This window comes from Taudactylus pleione, unplaced genomic scaffold (genome assembly GCF_031769625.1).
Source record: "Taudactylus pleione unplaced genomic scaffold, aTauple2 ptg000066l, whole genome shotgun sequence".
NCBI classification, from domain to species: domain Eukaryota; kingdom Metazoa; phylum Chordata; class Amphibia; order Anura; family Myobatrachidae; genus Taudactylus; species Taudactylus pleione.
Window position 1 is genome coordinate 618,790 of NW_028284468.1, and position 16,891 is coordinate 635,680.

General features: G+C 42.2%; 1 protein-coding gene across 3 annotated transcripts in view; it reads right to left on the bottom strand.

The window, feature by feature from the left end:
* LOC148534364 (glypican-5-like) overlaps positions 1-16,891 on the bottom strand; it is a 318,714-nt gene that overhangs the window by 53,949 nt on the left and 247,874 nt on the right. For all 3 annotated transcript variants that reach the window (XM_088466433.1, XM_088466426.1, XM_088466419.1), the window contains one exon: positions 8,740-8,884. In XM_088466433.1, the coding sequence (XP_088322559.1) occupies positions 8,740-8,884 (145 nt within the window). The remainder of the gene's footprint in view (positions 1-8,739; positions 8,885-16,891) is intronic.

Here is a 16,891-nt window from a genome sequence, read left to right on the forward strand (position 1 = left end):
GACAATTGCAATGGCCATTTATAAGGCCGCAAAAGTGACTCCCCTGTAAAACATCCGTCAGGTACTGTACCGTCTTGGACAATTTGTTAACCCATGCAGTTTCCTGAGAAGATTGAGGTTGCGATAATGGGAGACACTGGGGTATAGCCAACTGTCTGGGGAACCCCTGCATGGGCGAGGAGGCCAATGCCTGCTGCACGGGCCCCACCTAGGAAAGCGCAGGAGGGGCAGATATATGACCCATAATGGCCGACAGTGCAGTAGCAAAACCAGCCCAGGGTGGCTCCTGTACCGAGCTGATACTGCTGCTCTCCTGGATTACCACAGTGCGTGGGCTAGCCACACACACTTTACACAGCCCTTCATGGTCTAAATTCCCATCTGCTGTATGTAATTTATATAACGTACACATAGGCTGGAGGGGGTAATCCGGTTCACTCGCAGACATGATGCCAATGAACGGTTAAATGTGACTCTCCACACAGAAAAACTGGTTTACTGTGAGGCAATAAGCATCCTGCAACACCGCACCCCAAGGGCTTGTAGCATAAAGAACAGGGTTAGTAAAAAGGCTGACAGAAGAAATAGACACAGTCAGGCAGCGCAGCATACTCTGACCTTTAATCTGGGGAGAGGTATGCGGGGGACCCGGACCACGATGCCGCCATCAGAAAGGAGACAGGCCCAGGATAGGAGCGCTCACACAGCCAGCCAGACCACAATGGAGAGGCACTGTGCAGCGGGGGAGGCGCCGCCTGTCAGACAGGGGAGGCACTCTTCCCTGGCATGCTATTAACCCCTGGGACACTGGAACATGTCCTTAATGCTGCAGCCCGCTGTCCCTGGTGGTCTAGTGGAAAGCGCAGGATCAGTACCTGGCTCCACATGCAGCCTGTCCCCAGGGAGCCCCCTGCCTGAGGACTAAATGACTGTGAATCGGCGGGTACCCTCCGCAGGACCCCGCCGCTTACCTAAACCCCCGTGAATCCGGCCACAGTCAGGGACATTCCGGGGACACCGCTAGCTGGGACCCCGAACACCCACCCGGCTCCCCGGATCAGTAACGGCAGTCTGGCCCGGCAGGGTAAAGGAGCGACAGCATGGATGTCTGTACAGACTGTCCATGCTGTCCTACTCTAGTTATGCAGCAAAAGCTGCCTTGAAAAATCTTCAGGGGCTGTAACAGCCCCACTCTGCAATGGTGATCCGACTCCTGGCCGGGCACCTACGAAACTGAGGTGCCTGGGCTCGGGGCGGGGTATAGGAGAGGGCCCTGATGCATCCCGGGAGATGAAAAATAACTCTGTGGTACCCGATGTCTGACGTCATCTGCCTATACCCCAAGGTATCCTGTGGATATCCTATGGACCCTGAAGTAGAAATATATAATGTAGAAGGAAACTGGCACAAATAAACTAAAAGTCTTGAGAAAGGGCACTTAGTTGCCCGAAATGTCGCTGTACATTGTATGGATTTTTAAATAAACACTCTGGTGTTTAATTTATCTGGGAGTGCCATTTTTGTTACGTATATATAGTATATATATATATATATATATATATATATATATACAGTCAGGTGCATAAATATTGGGACATTGACAAAATTTTCATATTTTGGCCTCTATTCTCCACCACAATGGCTTTGAAATTAAACAAACAAGATGTGCTTTAACTGCGGACTTTCAGATTTAATTTGAGGGTAATTAAATCCAAATCAGGTGTAGGAATTACAACGGTTTCTATATGTGCCTCCCACTTTTTAAGGGGCCAAAAGTAATGGGACAAACTAAACAATCCTAAATCTAACTTTCACTTTTTAATACTTTGTTGCAAATCCTTTGCAGGCAATTACAGCTTGAAGTCTGGAACGCATAGACATCACCAGATGCTGGATTTCATCCCTGATGATGCTCTGCCAGGCCTCTGCTACAAATGTCTTCAGTTCCTGTTTGTTCTTGGGGCATTTTCCCTTCAGTTTTGTCTTCATCAAGTGAAATTCATGCTCAATCGGATTCAGGTCAGGGGATTGACTTGGCCATTGCATAACATTCCACTTTTTAGCCTTAGAAAACTCTTTGGTTGCTTTTGCAGTATGCTTCGGGTCATTGTCCATCTGCACTGTGAAGCGCCGTCCAATGAGTTCTGAAGCATTTGACTGAATATGAGCATATAATATTGCCCGAAACACTTCAGAATTCATTCTGCTGCTTTTGTCATGAGTCACATCATCAATAAATACAAGGGACACAGTTCCATTGGCAGCCATACATGCCCACGCCATGACACTACCACCACCATGCTTCACTGATGAGGTGGTATGTTTTGGATCATGAGCAGTTCCTTTCCTTCTCCATACTCTTCTCTTCCCATCACTCTGGTACAAGATGATCTTTGTCTCATCTGTCCATAGGATGTTGTTCCAGAACTGTAATGGCTTTTTTAGATGTTGTTTGGCAAACTCTAATCTGGTCTTCCTGTTTTTGAGGCTCACCAATGGTTTACATCTTGTGGTGAACCCTCTATATTCACTCTTGTGAAGTCTTCATTTGATTGTTGACTTTGACACATATACACCTACCTCCTGGAGAGTGTTCTTGATTTGGCCAACTGTTGTGAAGGAGTTTTTCTTCACCAGGGAAATAATTCTTCTGTCATCCACCACAGTTGTTTTCCGTGGTCTTCCGGGTCTTTTGGTGTTGCTGAGCTCTCCGATGCGTTCTTTCTTTTTAAGAATGTTCCAAACAGTTGAGTTGGCTACACCTAATGTTTTTGCTATCTCTCTGATGGGTTTGTTTTGATTTTTCAGCCTAATGATGGCTTGCTTCACTGATAGTGACAGCTCTTTGGATCTCATATTGAGAGTTGACAGCAACTGATTCCAAATGCAAATGTCACACCTAGAATCAACTCCAGACCTTTTACCTGCTTAATTGATAATGAAATAACGAGGGAATAGCCCACACCTGTCCATGAAATAGCTTTTGAGTTGATAGTCCCATTACTTTTGGCCCCTTAAAAAGTGGGAGGCGCATATAGAAACTATTGTAATTCCTACATTGTTCACCTGATTTGGGTGTAATTACCCTCAAATGAAATCTGAAAGTCTGCAGTTAAAGCACATCTTGTTTGTTTAATTTCAAAGCCATTGTGGTGGTGAATAGAGGCCAAAATATGAAAATTCTGTCAATGTCCCAATATATATGCACCTGACTGTATATATATATATATATATATATATATATATATATATGCGTGCATACACATACGCAAACACACAGAGTCTGCACAGTGATAAACATCGGAGGAGAGTTACATTCTCCTGCAAATATGTGACTCACAGCCAGTTTTGATGCATTTTGTATCTATAATAAAAGACCTTGACTGAATAATGTGTAAAGTCCTAACAAAGCCAACTTGTGGGCTGGAGAGCGTGACCTGACAACCATGTCAAATAGATCGTGGCTAATTCTTCATGAAGAAAGCAAGGGTCCACAGCCAAAATGAGGGGCTCTGTAGTTACATAAAAGAACAATGAGAAGGAAACAAGGGGACCTTGTCTATGGATCATATAAATGAATGAACAAGAGCGCAATTCGGGCCACACAAAGGAATAATTCACAAATCCCTCCCAGTGTACACACATCCTTCACTGTGTTTGTGGACTGGACGCCCAGGCTCGGCAAACCAGCCAGCTTGCTTCACACATTTCCTCCTTTATGTTCAAAGCCTTGGTGCAAAACCTTAAAGCATTGTCAGCATTAGATCATGATATATTGTGAATCATCTCCCTGCCCCCCGAGGCACGGACAGAAAATCAAGATAAAACTGGAAACACTGTGCTGTGGCTACTGTATTTTTTGGTTAATTTTCACAATCCTAATCAACTTTATTCTGATTTACAGTACATTCCTACACACGTGGCATCAAAGGGTCTGAGACAAAATAGTGTATTTGGGTTCTCCATAAAGGTGATGACCAGCTGTGTATCAGCTATTGTGTTGTATAGTTTTAATGCTTACTATTCCTGAATAGCTTGCACGGACCCTGTCATCACAATGATACAGTAAGAGGTGCACCACAGTGCACTCTATTGAACTGCACATGACCCGGCAGTTGCCAGGAACAAAGGCTGGTTAATTACTGTGTGCGTTTGTTTTGTACTGTAAGTAGGGTAAAACTCTCTGAGTCATTGTGGTGTTGGTGGATGTGGATACATGCAGAAACTATACAGATATTTGCTGACTCAGATTCAGGAGGAGGTAATCCAGGAGTGATACAGAACTGACGAGAAGTGGCCAATCACAATGTCAGTAGTGGACAATCACTAACACTACAGGCATACACTTTGGATTGAGTGACCAATGACACTATGTTGGCTGAGCAGGAGAATCTGTGCACCTATTTCATGGTACACTGTGTACTAAGCCAGAGATGCAACATACTGTAAATACAATTCCTCTTTTGAGACATCAAGAACAGGTGATTAATGTCACATTGTGCCCATTCCTACATTCAATGAGCATGGTGACTGAAGGCAGAGGATGACGGTTCTTTTCCTGTGGGGGCTTTGGATGGAGAAGGTATGTCCCTTATAGGAAGTGTAATGGTAATAATTTAATGGTAATAAATTCCACTGGAATTTACTACTGGGATGAGTTACTGGGATGAGCTAGGCTGTATGTGGTAGTTGTCCAAAGGTCTAACGTGTAGAGAACCAGGAGAGTTACTGTCAATTTTTTCTATAAAATTCCGGGGTCCCATGCTTGTCCTTCCTGCCATTATTTCCAGCCTTAAGCTGGCCACACACTAGACCAACTTTCATCCAACCATCCAACTAGTTGATTGGTTGGAATGAAAATCTGGTAAGGAATGGGAGTAAATGATGACGAGCAATTTGCTCCTAAATGCCAGAAAACAGATGAAAATGGTCGTTCAGACAAGTTTATTAAATGTTTGATCTTAACAATTTATTCAAACAACAGTTTTTGTCCATTTTCCGGCATTTGGGAGCAAATTGCTGATTGTCATTTGCTTTCATTCCTTACCAGATTTTCATTCCAACCAACCAACTAGTTGGCTGGTTGGATGTAAGTTGGTCTAGTGTGTGGCCAGCTTTACTCTAGCAGATTGCATGACCAGGTCGGACCAGATCTTCACTAAGGATTTTATTAACCACGATAAAAAGTGCCAAGAACCATGAAGAACACAATTTAGCGCCCTATAGCTAGGTGCGATACACTCTCATCATTCTCATTTTTGGATAGATATAAATAGTTTAATATATTAAGTCAGAGGTTCCCAAACGTGGTCCTCAAGGGTCCCCAACAGTTCAGGTTTTAGAGATATCCATGGTTGAGCACAGGTGGTTAACTCAAATTGACTGAGGTACTAATTAAGTCACCTGTGCTCAACCATGGACTTCTCTAAAACCTGAACTGTTGGGGAGCCTTGAGGACCGTGTTTGGGAACCTCTGAATTAAGTAATGCTCTTTAGTAGCACACTTTGGTCCTAGAGAAAATAGCCAATTAAGCCAAACTGTTGGCTATACCGAGCACTGTATTTGTATGTTGAAATATGAATTCTGTATAGGAATAAACATACAATACTTTTGTTCATTGTCAATGTGGGATATATAAATCTAATTAACACCTAAGACTACAAGGAGGAGTGAGAACACTCACTACTAGGAGCGCATGTTATATTAAAATAGACTTATATAAGAATGAGATGTTCTCACTCCTCCTTGACCTATTTCATTTATTGGTTGAATCCAGTATATACCAAGTGGAGCTGCTGTTTATTAATTCAATCTTTGGTCATTTTAATACTATGGCGCCTGGTTTTCTTTTTTATGATGTTACATAGAGTACAGCCTACCAAATGGCTGAAGATAACTATCTGGATATCCGGACAAATCTGTTTGGGATAACAGTGCTCTATCTGCAAGCGCTGAGCTGTCACATATATTACAATGCTTATGCCTAACCTGCGATATTGCCAATATTTTGTAAATAATGGTTGGTTGATTTCACTTAGTTGGCTATTCTGTGCTGTTCTTTAATCAATATAGATGAATGTAGAGAAGCGGATTGTGCTTAGAACAGAGATGAAGTAAAAGGGGGTTGGGAGATATTTATTAAGCCAGTGATGATAAATGATGTAGCAAATTAATTTGAAATATGAGAGGTTCCTATAGATCATAGTGACGAATGGCCTAATCAATCAACACATCAGTATGAGGAGAGCTGGTGGAGCTAGGCATGTGGCTTGGCAGGTTGTACCACCATAGCAGGGGACGGGTGGCTAAATGTGTATAGCCAAAAAATAGTGCGTAATAATAAAACAGACAGCATCACATGGCACCTGGACCACAAATGTTTTCACCACTTTAGTTTTTTTTAAGACAGAATTTACTGATTAGGTCTGAACTCATTAGGTCTGAAATCATTACTGATTAGGTCTGAACTCATTACTGATTAAAAGTCTGAACTCATTACTGATTTGACTCTGAACTCACCTTAAATGCCTGCAGACAGTGTGAGGTGGCTATTATTAGCAAAGCTACAAGAACACCTCCGTCAAGTGTTTTTTTTGTACAGAACCGATCAAAATGATCCAAAATGCTTTTTTATGCAAACTGATCTGTATAACGCATTTCGCATCCTCCTCTAAGTCTAAAGGGAAAAGCTATCTGCACTAAGATTTGTTGCTTGTCAGATGATTTGGAAAACGCACATGGTAGAACCCAGTGAAATGTTACAGTAAAATTCAACAAACTATCACTTTTGGACAATTGCCTGTATTCATTTCAACTTTCATTTTTTTCCCTTAAATTACTGTTTAGTTTGATTTATGGTTTGAATTAATAGTGAGGGAACATAAGGACTGTATTTTAATTTATACGTGTCACTTTGTGTGTTTGAACATCATAAGACATTGATGGAAATGCAGTTTTTCACATAAGTGCAATTGGAAGGTGCAAAGTGCACTGACTTTAATTATAGAGAAGGAACACCCATGTCCATGTGTTCTTTGCTCCTCTTTAATTTATATCATCTGTACTTACAAACCCCTCTGTCTGCCCAACTCCTCCTGTCATTCACTTCCCCATGTAACTAGACGCATCTTGCGCAGAAGAACATCTGCATTCAGAAAAGTGATTGCTCTATGGCACAGAACTTTTGTGGCTGGGTAATGACCCTCCGGTATAACAAGAGTCCCAGTCATACAGGCTGGAGGAGGCAGGTCTATATAATTTAATCATGTACAACATCAAGTAACTGACAACTGCTGCAAACACATTACATACCCCATTACATACATACCCCACAATGTTCTTAATGTCCGAACTCACAAGTATAGCACATTATCATGAGAGTAATAATAATTTGGCAAATATTAAACATTCTTCTGAATATTGACAGCTCCAGAAGACGAGTCTACAGGTCATTAAGGAGCACTATTCTAAATACAGTTCTCCCCATTGTACACCCCCTGTTCCAGAGGATCCGGGATGTCCTTTTATGTTGGCAGGTATACATTTTGATTCAATTAGCCTTGGGGTAAATAAGCGTAGTGGTATGCAAATAAAATATTAAATATAAACACGTCTGTGTGGTTTAAATAAACCTTCGATATAGAAGTAAGCACTGGGGATGGAGCCATGTAGAGCTAATGCAGTGGTTATGATTATGGAACTCATGAAAGAGGGGAGGGGCTCAAAGTTCCTAATATCTGGGGCTGAATGGCTCCCATCAGACGACACATGAGCTTGTTGACTTAACCTTAAAGCTTGAGTATACCTGGTCCCTATCATCCTGGCACACTTAGCTATAATTGCTATAACTCCAACTCCCTGATTTTCTTGTTGTTACAATTAATTTGTGTTCTGATTGATATAGAAACGCACAAAATATAATAATGGTGTACATTTGGCTTGGGTGACCAACGTGATCTGGTGCTTGCAACACGGTGCATCAATTGTACACGCTCTCACCCGCTCTGCTACCACGGAAATACAATACAAGATACAGATGGGTCCACATACATCTAGCCTCCTGGCGCGTTAAACAGCCCTTCTAGTCGTGCTCTGCAGAGCGTCTTTTTGTTCGTCGTTGTACCTTCAAATGCGTCTTATTTGCACAACGATGTGAATAGATAGCACAATCAGCTTCTGCTGATTAAAATGAGATGCGGCATGCCTATGTTCTCTGTGCATGAATAGATAGCACAGCCGCTGACACTGTAACGTAGCATTTCGCTTGCAGATACACCCGCAGACGCTCAGAGAACATAGGCATGCTGCATATCATTTTAATCAGCAGTAGCTGCTTGTGCTACCTATTCGCATTGCTTTGTGAATAAGATGCATTTGAAGGTAAAAAGATGCACAGAAAGACACTCTGCGCTACCGAGTCACTGTGAGCTCCCGCGATATGTGTGACGCGACTTGTAGTGCACGGAGGATAGATGTATGTGGGCACATCTGTATTCCGTCCATACAGAGCATTGCATTGTGGTCGCGGGGCTGCATCTTTTAGTCCGTAGAAACCTGCTCTCTGTATAATCTGAAGAAAATCTGGGAATGATGAATCCTGATGGTTTTTACATTTGCTTTGACTGTTGTTCTCAATCCTAATAGAACAATGTCTAGTGGCTCATAAATCACTCACCTAATGTATAAATAAATGACTTAATCTGTTTTAACAACATGATATAAATGTCATTGTTATTTACCCAAGTCTAAATTGTCACCGGACCCCTGACAGCCGTCCTCATCGTCACAGTCACCGCTAACCTCCTCGCCTTCTGCTCTGCCACCTCCACCGCTGCCCTCTGTGATTCGCCACCGTTCTGCCTTGATCCGTTTTTCGCTGCCCATCTAAGAACACATGAAGAGAATATGGCTGTGTAAGCATTGGAGCAATTGTAGGATCATATTTCAAACACCTGAAACAATCACAGATATGATCATGGCACTGCGTTATGATTCATAGTGCAAAGATAGGGTATAGCGTCTTACTGCAAAGAGATAGGTTTTATGCCTGTCCTATCAGCCATGTATAATGTAGTAAATTATAATGTGACTAAGGAAATTTATCTGTATGTCTCTTCACCATGTAGCATTAGAGACGCCACCCTGAAGGTATGGAGGGAGTGAGAGGGCTCTACTTATAGACTGTACGTTATAATTGGTTGCCATGGATCAAACTCCAAAACAAACCATAAGCTACTACTAGCAGATTATAATCGTTTTTTAGCAACATAACACTGTGGGTCTGATCCTATGGGTCTGACACTCTGGGGCTAAAGAATGGCTTTCTGTTGAATGATGCCATATAGGGTGCAAATCAGACACTGGTGTGACTGGCAGATTTTCATTACTAACCTATACTATAATTTGAGTCTGCATTTAAAAGGGGAGATATATTCTGAGAAATGCTATATTTAGTTCTCGCTTTAAAACAAACCTGTTTCCTCTCTTGTTTTTACAGCATAGCCACAGACAGAACACCTGCAAGTGTCGGTACATTAGGAAGTGGTCACTGGCCCTGATGCTAAATAAATGACTCTATAAAAAAAAAACACCAGCCAAAAATAGTGTATTTCTGCCCATATGCAGAAATTACGTTGTAGCTGGCTCTGCATCAGCAGCAGATGTGCCAAGTCATAATCAGCATGCACCTGCCATGTAGCATGTGTGTGCCTCAGGTTTCATTGCATGTTGCTGCAGGTCTGCACGAGTCTCATTTGAATGAACATGCCCCTTACTGTAGTTGTGTCAGTCGCACACAGGTCTGCTATCACGCAATTATTCACAAGTTACTGGCACTTACTTACTGTACGTCTACTTTTTATGTTGTTGCACTTTGGATGGAGCGTGTTGAGAACTAAACTAATTACTTGGAATAAAATTAGGGCAGAGGCCTATTATCTGCTCATTGGTAAATTGTCCTCACCAGTATAAATGTGTATATATCTAGAACAATAAATATATTAGGAATTAATACCATATTTTGGCAGCAAATGCAAAACCATAACATAATGTTTTGATTAGATGCAATTTCATGTTTAATTTTTATTACCGTGCATTCAATAGTAATATCTAGGCCACCTGTAAAAAAAAACTATATAATTTAACTAATTCATTACTATTAACTCCGCACCCAAAAACCCAGGGGATGCGGAGAAGACCCCTGGGCTGAAGGCCCAAGGCTGGTTGTCCTTGGGGAGGTAAGACCCCATGTTTTGGTCCCCCACTTCTCTAGAGATTCCAGCCCTAGGTTGACCAGTTTGGGGATGGTTGCCGTTAAGGCAGGGGGACCCCATGCTGTGTGACCACCTGCTATAGTGTCAGCTCCCCTGGCTGGTTTAGCCTGGTGCTGCCATTTTGCCACCCTATATTGCAAAACAAGCCTAGACTCAGTGGTCCAGGGTTATTATTCATTTGGAGGGAGGAGGCATAGGCACCAGAACAGGGTTTCAAGGGGACGGCATGCCTCCCCCACAACCTTTGAGAGAGGTGCCAGGGGCACACTGACTGCACAAGTGTATTACTGGAAGCTAAGTCCCATGAGACACCACAAAAGGTCAAGAGGCACGTGGTGAGTTCTGTTTGGTGGAGCCTATCACATGCTTCCCTGACTTGTGGAGGAGATCAGCAGCAGCCTAGGGATGGCCATCAGTGCTGTAACCATCGATGACAAAATAGCAAGTAGCCATCTATGGTTACAAACTATTCAATGGATGACCATCGGTGGTTTCACCAACCGATGGTCATCCCTGTCTATTGACTGACTGGCCCATGGGCCAATCAGAATGTGGGGGTGGGGCTATGAGGGTGCCAGGGGCGGAGCTATGTTCCGTGTCCCGGCTCTTGGTAAAAAAAAAAAAAAACATTCGGTTACGCTTAGACATCGATGGAGAGAAACCATCTGGTTCTCCCCCATCGATGGCAAAAGCATACAACATCGGCCATAAACCATAGATGATTATGAATCGTCGATGGTCATCTCTACAACAGCCTCAAGGGAGGATACATCAAGGCCAGACAGCAGTTCCTGCTGGGGTGAGGTAATTACTATGTTGGATACACATATACACTTGTATGTAACATGTCTGATTTACTAGAGGATAAAGTTTAGGGAATTGAGTTTGCATATTTCATTATGCATGACTATATTTGCCAACTCACAATACATAATATTGATACCTCCTATAGTATTAGAACTTTTTTTGTTTTTGGTCATTATAAGCCCAGCATAGTGTGTGTAGTGGTATCTGATAATAATTCCCATGTGTGGCATGGATGTAATGTGTACTGCACCTATTGTGCTACACTTATTGCATTATTAGTTGTTGCACACTAAGGACCTCATTCAGAGTCGGTCGAAGCGGCCGCACGGTCGTACGGGAAAAGGGGCCGGATATGCAAATGATTCCCTCGCAAGTTGCGTCCCTAAGTTCGGATCGGTAGCTGACCGACCAAGGGGAGGAAGCGGTCGGAAGGCAAAAAAATACGCCCCCTTCTCGTACGCATTACACGTCATCTCCGGGCATATAAGGATTAATCGAGACCATCGGAACTGGTCGTAGAGCTTAAGGTTGACCACACCCTCTCTTAAACTCTACGATCATGTCAGTGTAAAAACCTCCCATGTCACATGTGCCATGACGCTACTTTGTTAATTATGCACTCCCATAATCCGTATGCACTCCCATAAAACGCCGTTCGCATAGTCAGGCACGCCTGCGTTCGGATCTCCACTCCCCCGTTTTCAAGCACCTTCCCCTGTTACCACCCACAAACGCCTCCATCTGTCACTCAAACTACCGACCTGGCTGTGTTCAAGCAGAGAGAAATTTCTGATCGTAGCGGCTAGTTTGCGCACACGCATTGCGAACTTTACGCATGCGCAGTATAGCGAACATCGGTGGCGTACGACCGTGCGGCCGCTTCGACCGACTCTGAATGAGGTCCTAAATGTGCATGATCAAATCTGTACTGTACATAGGACTGCCAGATGGAGCAATGTACACATATTTGCAGGGAATAGCAAGGTGCATACACTGGGCTTCATCCCTTTAGGTGCGATCTTGGGAGAAGCCCAGCACCTTAGTATGTGTATGTTCTCCCCCAAGAGTGACAAATTGGAGACATGTCACAAGGACATGGCTCCTCACCGATAGGCCATGCCCCCTCTTCAGTGCAGCCATAGAACCCTTGTGCGCCTCTCAGCACCATCGGTCTGGTGGGATGACTAGTAAATGCTGTTTTTTTTAGACTGAGGTCTGATGCCGATACCCGCTGTTTTTCAAGTAGACCCAAAAACACAGCTAGATCTCATGAGCCATCCAATCTACCTTATCGTCTTGTATGTGAAACTGTACTTTTTCTTTTTGGTTCTAAAGAAAGTCCAGTGCTCTGCAACACATAATATATAATAACTATGCGTAAACATACACATCATTTATGTATATGCTGACACATAGTTACTTATTATGTGTTGGCGAGTGGCAGACTTTCTTTTGTTTTTCACATAGACAGTGGTCTTAATTGGGACTGTGCTATACTAGGTCGCAATTCATCAAAAATCATTACTTTGTCATACAATTACTTCCAGTAAAACAAAGAATATCTGACGCTAACAGCACAGAGGGCCTGATTCAGATACACTTTGAACACGTCGACATTCTGAGGACGCCGACATGGTACATATTAACATTCTCATGTTGATATCGTGGTGAATGTCGACATGGTATTGGTCAACAATGTGGCTGGATTCCCTGCTCTCTAAGTGCAATTATACAGTTCATAATGGCTGTGTTCTCAGGGATAGTTCAGCCTTAAATGGTTAGGTGAGTTGCATTGTAAAATACGGTATACATACTAACTGTATTGCATTTTGACCAAAACATAAACAGTGTTTCTTGTGCTGGTTTGGGAATTGGCACTAATAAGCCTTAGTCTGCAATCTGTATAATTGATTGATGTGAGACAATGCATTTCCTGAGTTTTGCATACCCACAATATTATTTTGAGATTTGCTATGTAATGAATATTTAAAAAAACTAAATTTACGCCATTGACCTCTAGTTTATTGCTCTGCACATCGTGGACAATCTCCAAATTCTATTTTTGTCTGATTGGTAAGTTAAATAGATAAACTGTATACACACCACTGCTAGGAAATCATCTTGTGTGCGAATAAGAACATAAACACAGAACTGTTGTTTTCATAGGATTAAATTGAAGGTTTCCTTCACTGTAGCCTCAAGTTATGATTGACCTACAATTAAATGGACATTAACTGTCCATCATGTAGATGTATGCAATAGATTTCTCATCATATGACCAGTAATTAGAAGAAGACCAATACGAAGGGCAGATTCGTCACTGGTTACATAACACAGCACAAGGGAGAGAGCAATGAGAGAACGTAACAGTACATTATTATGTCCACACAATACCCTCTACAGTGTCTGTGCTTTACTCTCATCCATCCCATGGCAGTGCAGACAAGACTCATTATAACAATTACTGTTCCTGATAATGTGTTATGTACTAAAAATACAATGTAATCACCAGCAGATACAACTTTAAAGTGAGAATTGAGAGAGAACATGCTTTGGGACACATGAGGCTTTCATCCGTATCCCATGAATGGTGGACCTATTACAGGCACAATCTGGCTCTCAAATATCAAGCCAGTATGTGCTATTATGTGCTGGGATATACACTCTAGGGTTAAATTATATTGGGTCAGGGGGCTTTTAAGAGCAAAACCTTTATGTGCTGCAATCAGGGCTGGGGCAAGGAGCAGCAGGAAGAGGCATGGGCACAAAAAGGCTCGAGGAGCAGGTCCAACATGGAATACAAATGTGGGTGCAGAGCATTCACATTCAGGACAGCAGCTTCAACGTAAAATCTGCACCAAGGCATCATCAAACTTAAGAAGTATAACCTGTACTTCTGTATTTAGCATCGAGTAACACACAAGAATAGCATTTAGGCACCAGTGCATTTTAAGGTGGCTCAGTCTACAGGGATGGACAATTTCATTGGGACAGTCGCTTTTCAGGTAATTGTCCCACGATCAGGACCAATCTGTGGGGTGGGGTACGGGAGCTATTTCTTTGTGTGTCCTTGCCCAGTATGATGCTGCTACTTCCATAGCATGCCGATGTCATGCCGCGTCCTGATTACAAGCTCCCCAATGTTGTGGCGGTATGTATGGATATGGTTTGGCATGTTTGCCATTGGTGTCGCATTATCCTGACACTTGTGCAATGCAGATACTATTATCCCAGAATTCAACATGTCATATAATATTTCTGCTAAGCCTTCCTGGCTCAAAAGCTAAAGACCCTTCTAGCCAGGAAGGCTGGGAGGCAATGGGTGCGGTAACTTGCTTAACAAAAGCTAACTCTCACTATCTTTTGTATTCTTTTCCCTGTATTGTTGCCCAAAATAATGGAATAGTAGCCTGTTAATTGTAAATACAGTTCCAATGTTGAAAGATTTAAAGATTTTTGATTGAAACAAATGTCTACATGAATTAAACTGTTTTCCAATAAGGAAGAGTCTTAAGTGGCCAACATGTAGCAATTAGGGAATATGAAACATTACATTAAGGAAAAAAGTCCATAAAAAGAAATGCAAGGTATGCAGATCTTGAAAATATGAAAGACGGGATGGGTATGTGGGATTGACAGTCACAATGTCAACAATGACTATGTCACTTCCAGAATGCAGATGCCGACATGTCGACCTGGTTAATATGCTACTTAGAGCATGTGTTAACTGGCTCGGCATTACAACTGTAATCATGCTGGTAAAGCAGTTTGTTTAAAGTTGTATTGGTGATCTGGTGAGCATGCTGTAAGTAGTGTGTAAACCTTGTCAACATGCCGGCGCCTGCATTCTGGCATCAACATACTTGTACAGCAATCACTGTCGACATAATAACTGTCGATCTCGGAATTACTTCCCGTGACAGCCTGTATATCAAGTAATAATGACAGGCTATCAGATTGTATTAGACGGTGATGGGGTGGGACTTAAGATCATGGGAAGATGGTAGAAAAGCCGTAGTACCCTGGAGAAACATAGCACCCTTGACTTTTATACTCTGGATAAAACTGTAAAAACAACTTATTAAAAATACATAGTATATTTTTTGTTTGTAAAATAAAAACTTCCTCCTTACATCATGGACCACTACAAATAGTCCTGTTCTTTGTTTTGAACTGCTGGCTACTATAAGTACTGTAGTGGACTTTACAAGACACTTGGATCTCATGAGCCTTCCTATTTACCTTATCGTCTTGTATGTGAAACTGTATTTTTCCGTTTTGGTTCTAAAGAAAGTCCAGTGCTCTGCATCATATACAGTGCATCCGGAAAGTATTCACAGTGCTTCACTTTTTCCACATTTTGTTATGCTACAGCCTTATTTCAAAATGGAATAAATTAATTTTTGTCCTCAAAAGTCTACACACAATACCCCATAATGACAACGTGTAAAAAGTTTGTTTTGCGATTTCTGCAAATTTAATAAAAAAAAACAACCTAAGAAATCACACGTACTGTACATAAGTATTCACAGCCTTTGCTCAATACTTTGTTGATGCACCTTTGTCAGCAATTACAGCCTCAAGTCTTTTTGAATATGATGCCACAAGCTTGGCACACCTATCTTTGGGCAGTTTCACCCATTCCTCTTTGCAGCACCTCTCAAGCTCCATCAGGTTGGATGCGAAGCGTCGGTGCACAGCCTATACTAAAGTATGGTGATGCGATGCTTAAACAAAGCAGAGGTTCCGCAGGAGAAAGAACAACTTTATTCACCTTAAGCCTTTCTATGAATAGACAGTGAGAAGCCCTTTTTTTTTTAGCTGAACAGGGCTTTTCTATGTGTCATATATTATTATTATACATATATATTATGTGTTGCCTAGCGGCAGACTTTCTTTTGTTTTCACATTCACAGTGGTCCTAATTGGGGTGTGGTATACTATGTTGACATTCATAATGTCAACATGACAATGGTCAAAATGTCAACATGCTGAAATGTTGACATGATAGAATCTCATCAAACTGTCCCTAGTGGTCTAGCGGTGTCTTACCTGTTTCCAGCAGCAGTGGCGGCTCCCGTATCCTGGTGGTCATGGGAGCAGTTCCAGCGGATCCATCTGATGCGCCAGCATTCCGGTGAGTACAGTCCCCCTATCCCTATCCCTCCACCTAGTACTGCAGCCTAACCCTAATGCTGACATTTTAGATATCAACATTGTGACCATGCAGCTGCCATGTCATATATCTCCATTTTTCGCTTAATTTTCCTTATATAATTATTGCCTCCATAAGTACCTATAGAAGCAAAGTGTGCTGGGCAGTTATCAGTTAGGTGGCAAATAGCTTTGCGTCGCTTGTAGCAAAGTGCCATTTCTAGATGGCATTGTGTTCTCTTTCCTGCTCCCTGGAGAGCAGAATTAGCGGGGATTACATTACGATGGTTAAAGAATGAATACAATATTCTGTCCCTTACTGCATGGCACTGAAGGGGCACCTTTCAGTGTGAAACAGTTGGCTGGTATGTCAAAAAGGAGTTAAAATCTGATGAAATTATATTATCAATATGAATGTCATAGATCTATTGTCATTCCCTACGGTCCACCTAGACGGTGTATCATAAGAAAATACAATTCCGCTTAGTGCTGTGTGTTCCTCATACCTGGCTACAAAGGCACTAAAATAATTGAGCATGCGCAGCTTATATAAATTGGGCATGGGTAATATGACCACACACACCCAATAACTCCGTGTGCTTCCGTACCACAAGATTCCATATTCAGATGTGTCCACATACATCTATCCTCTGTGCGC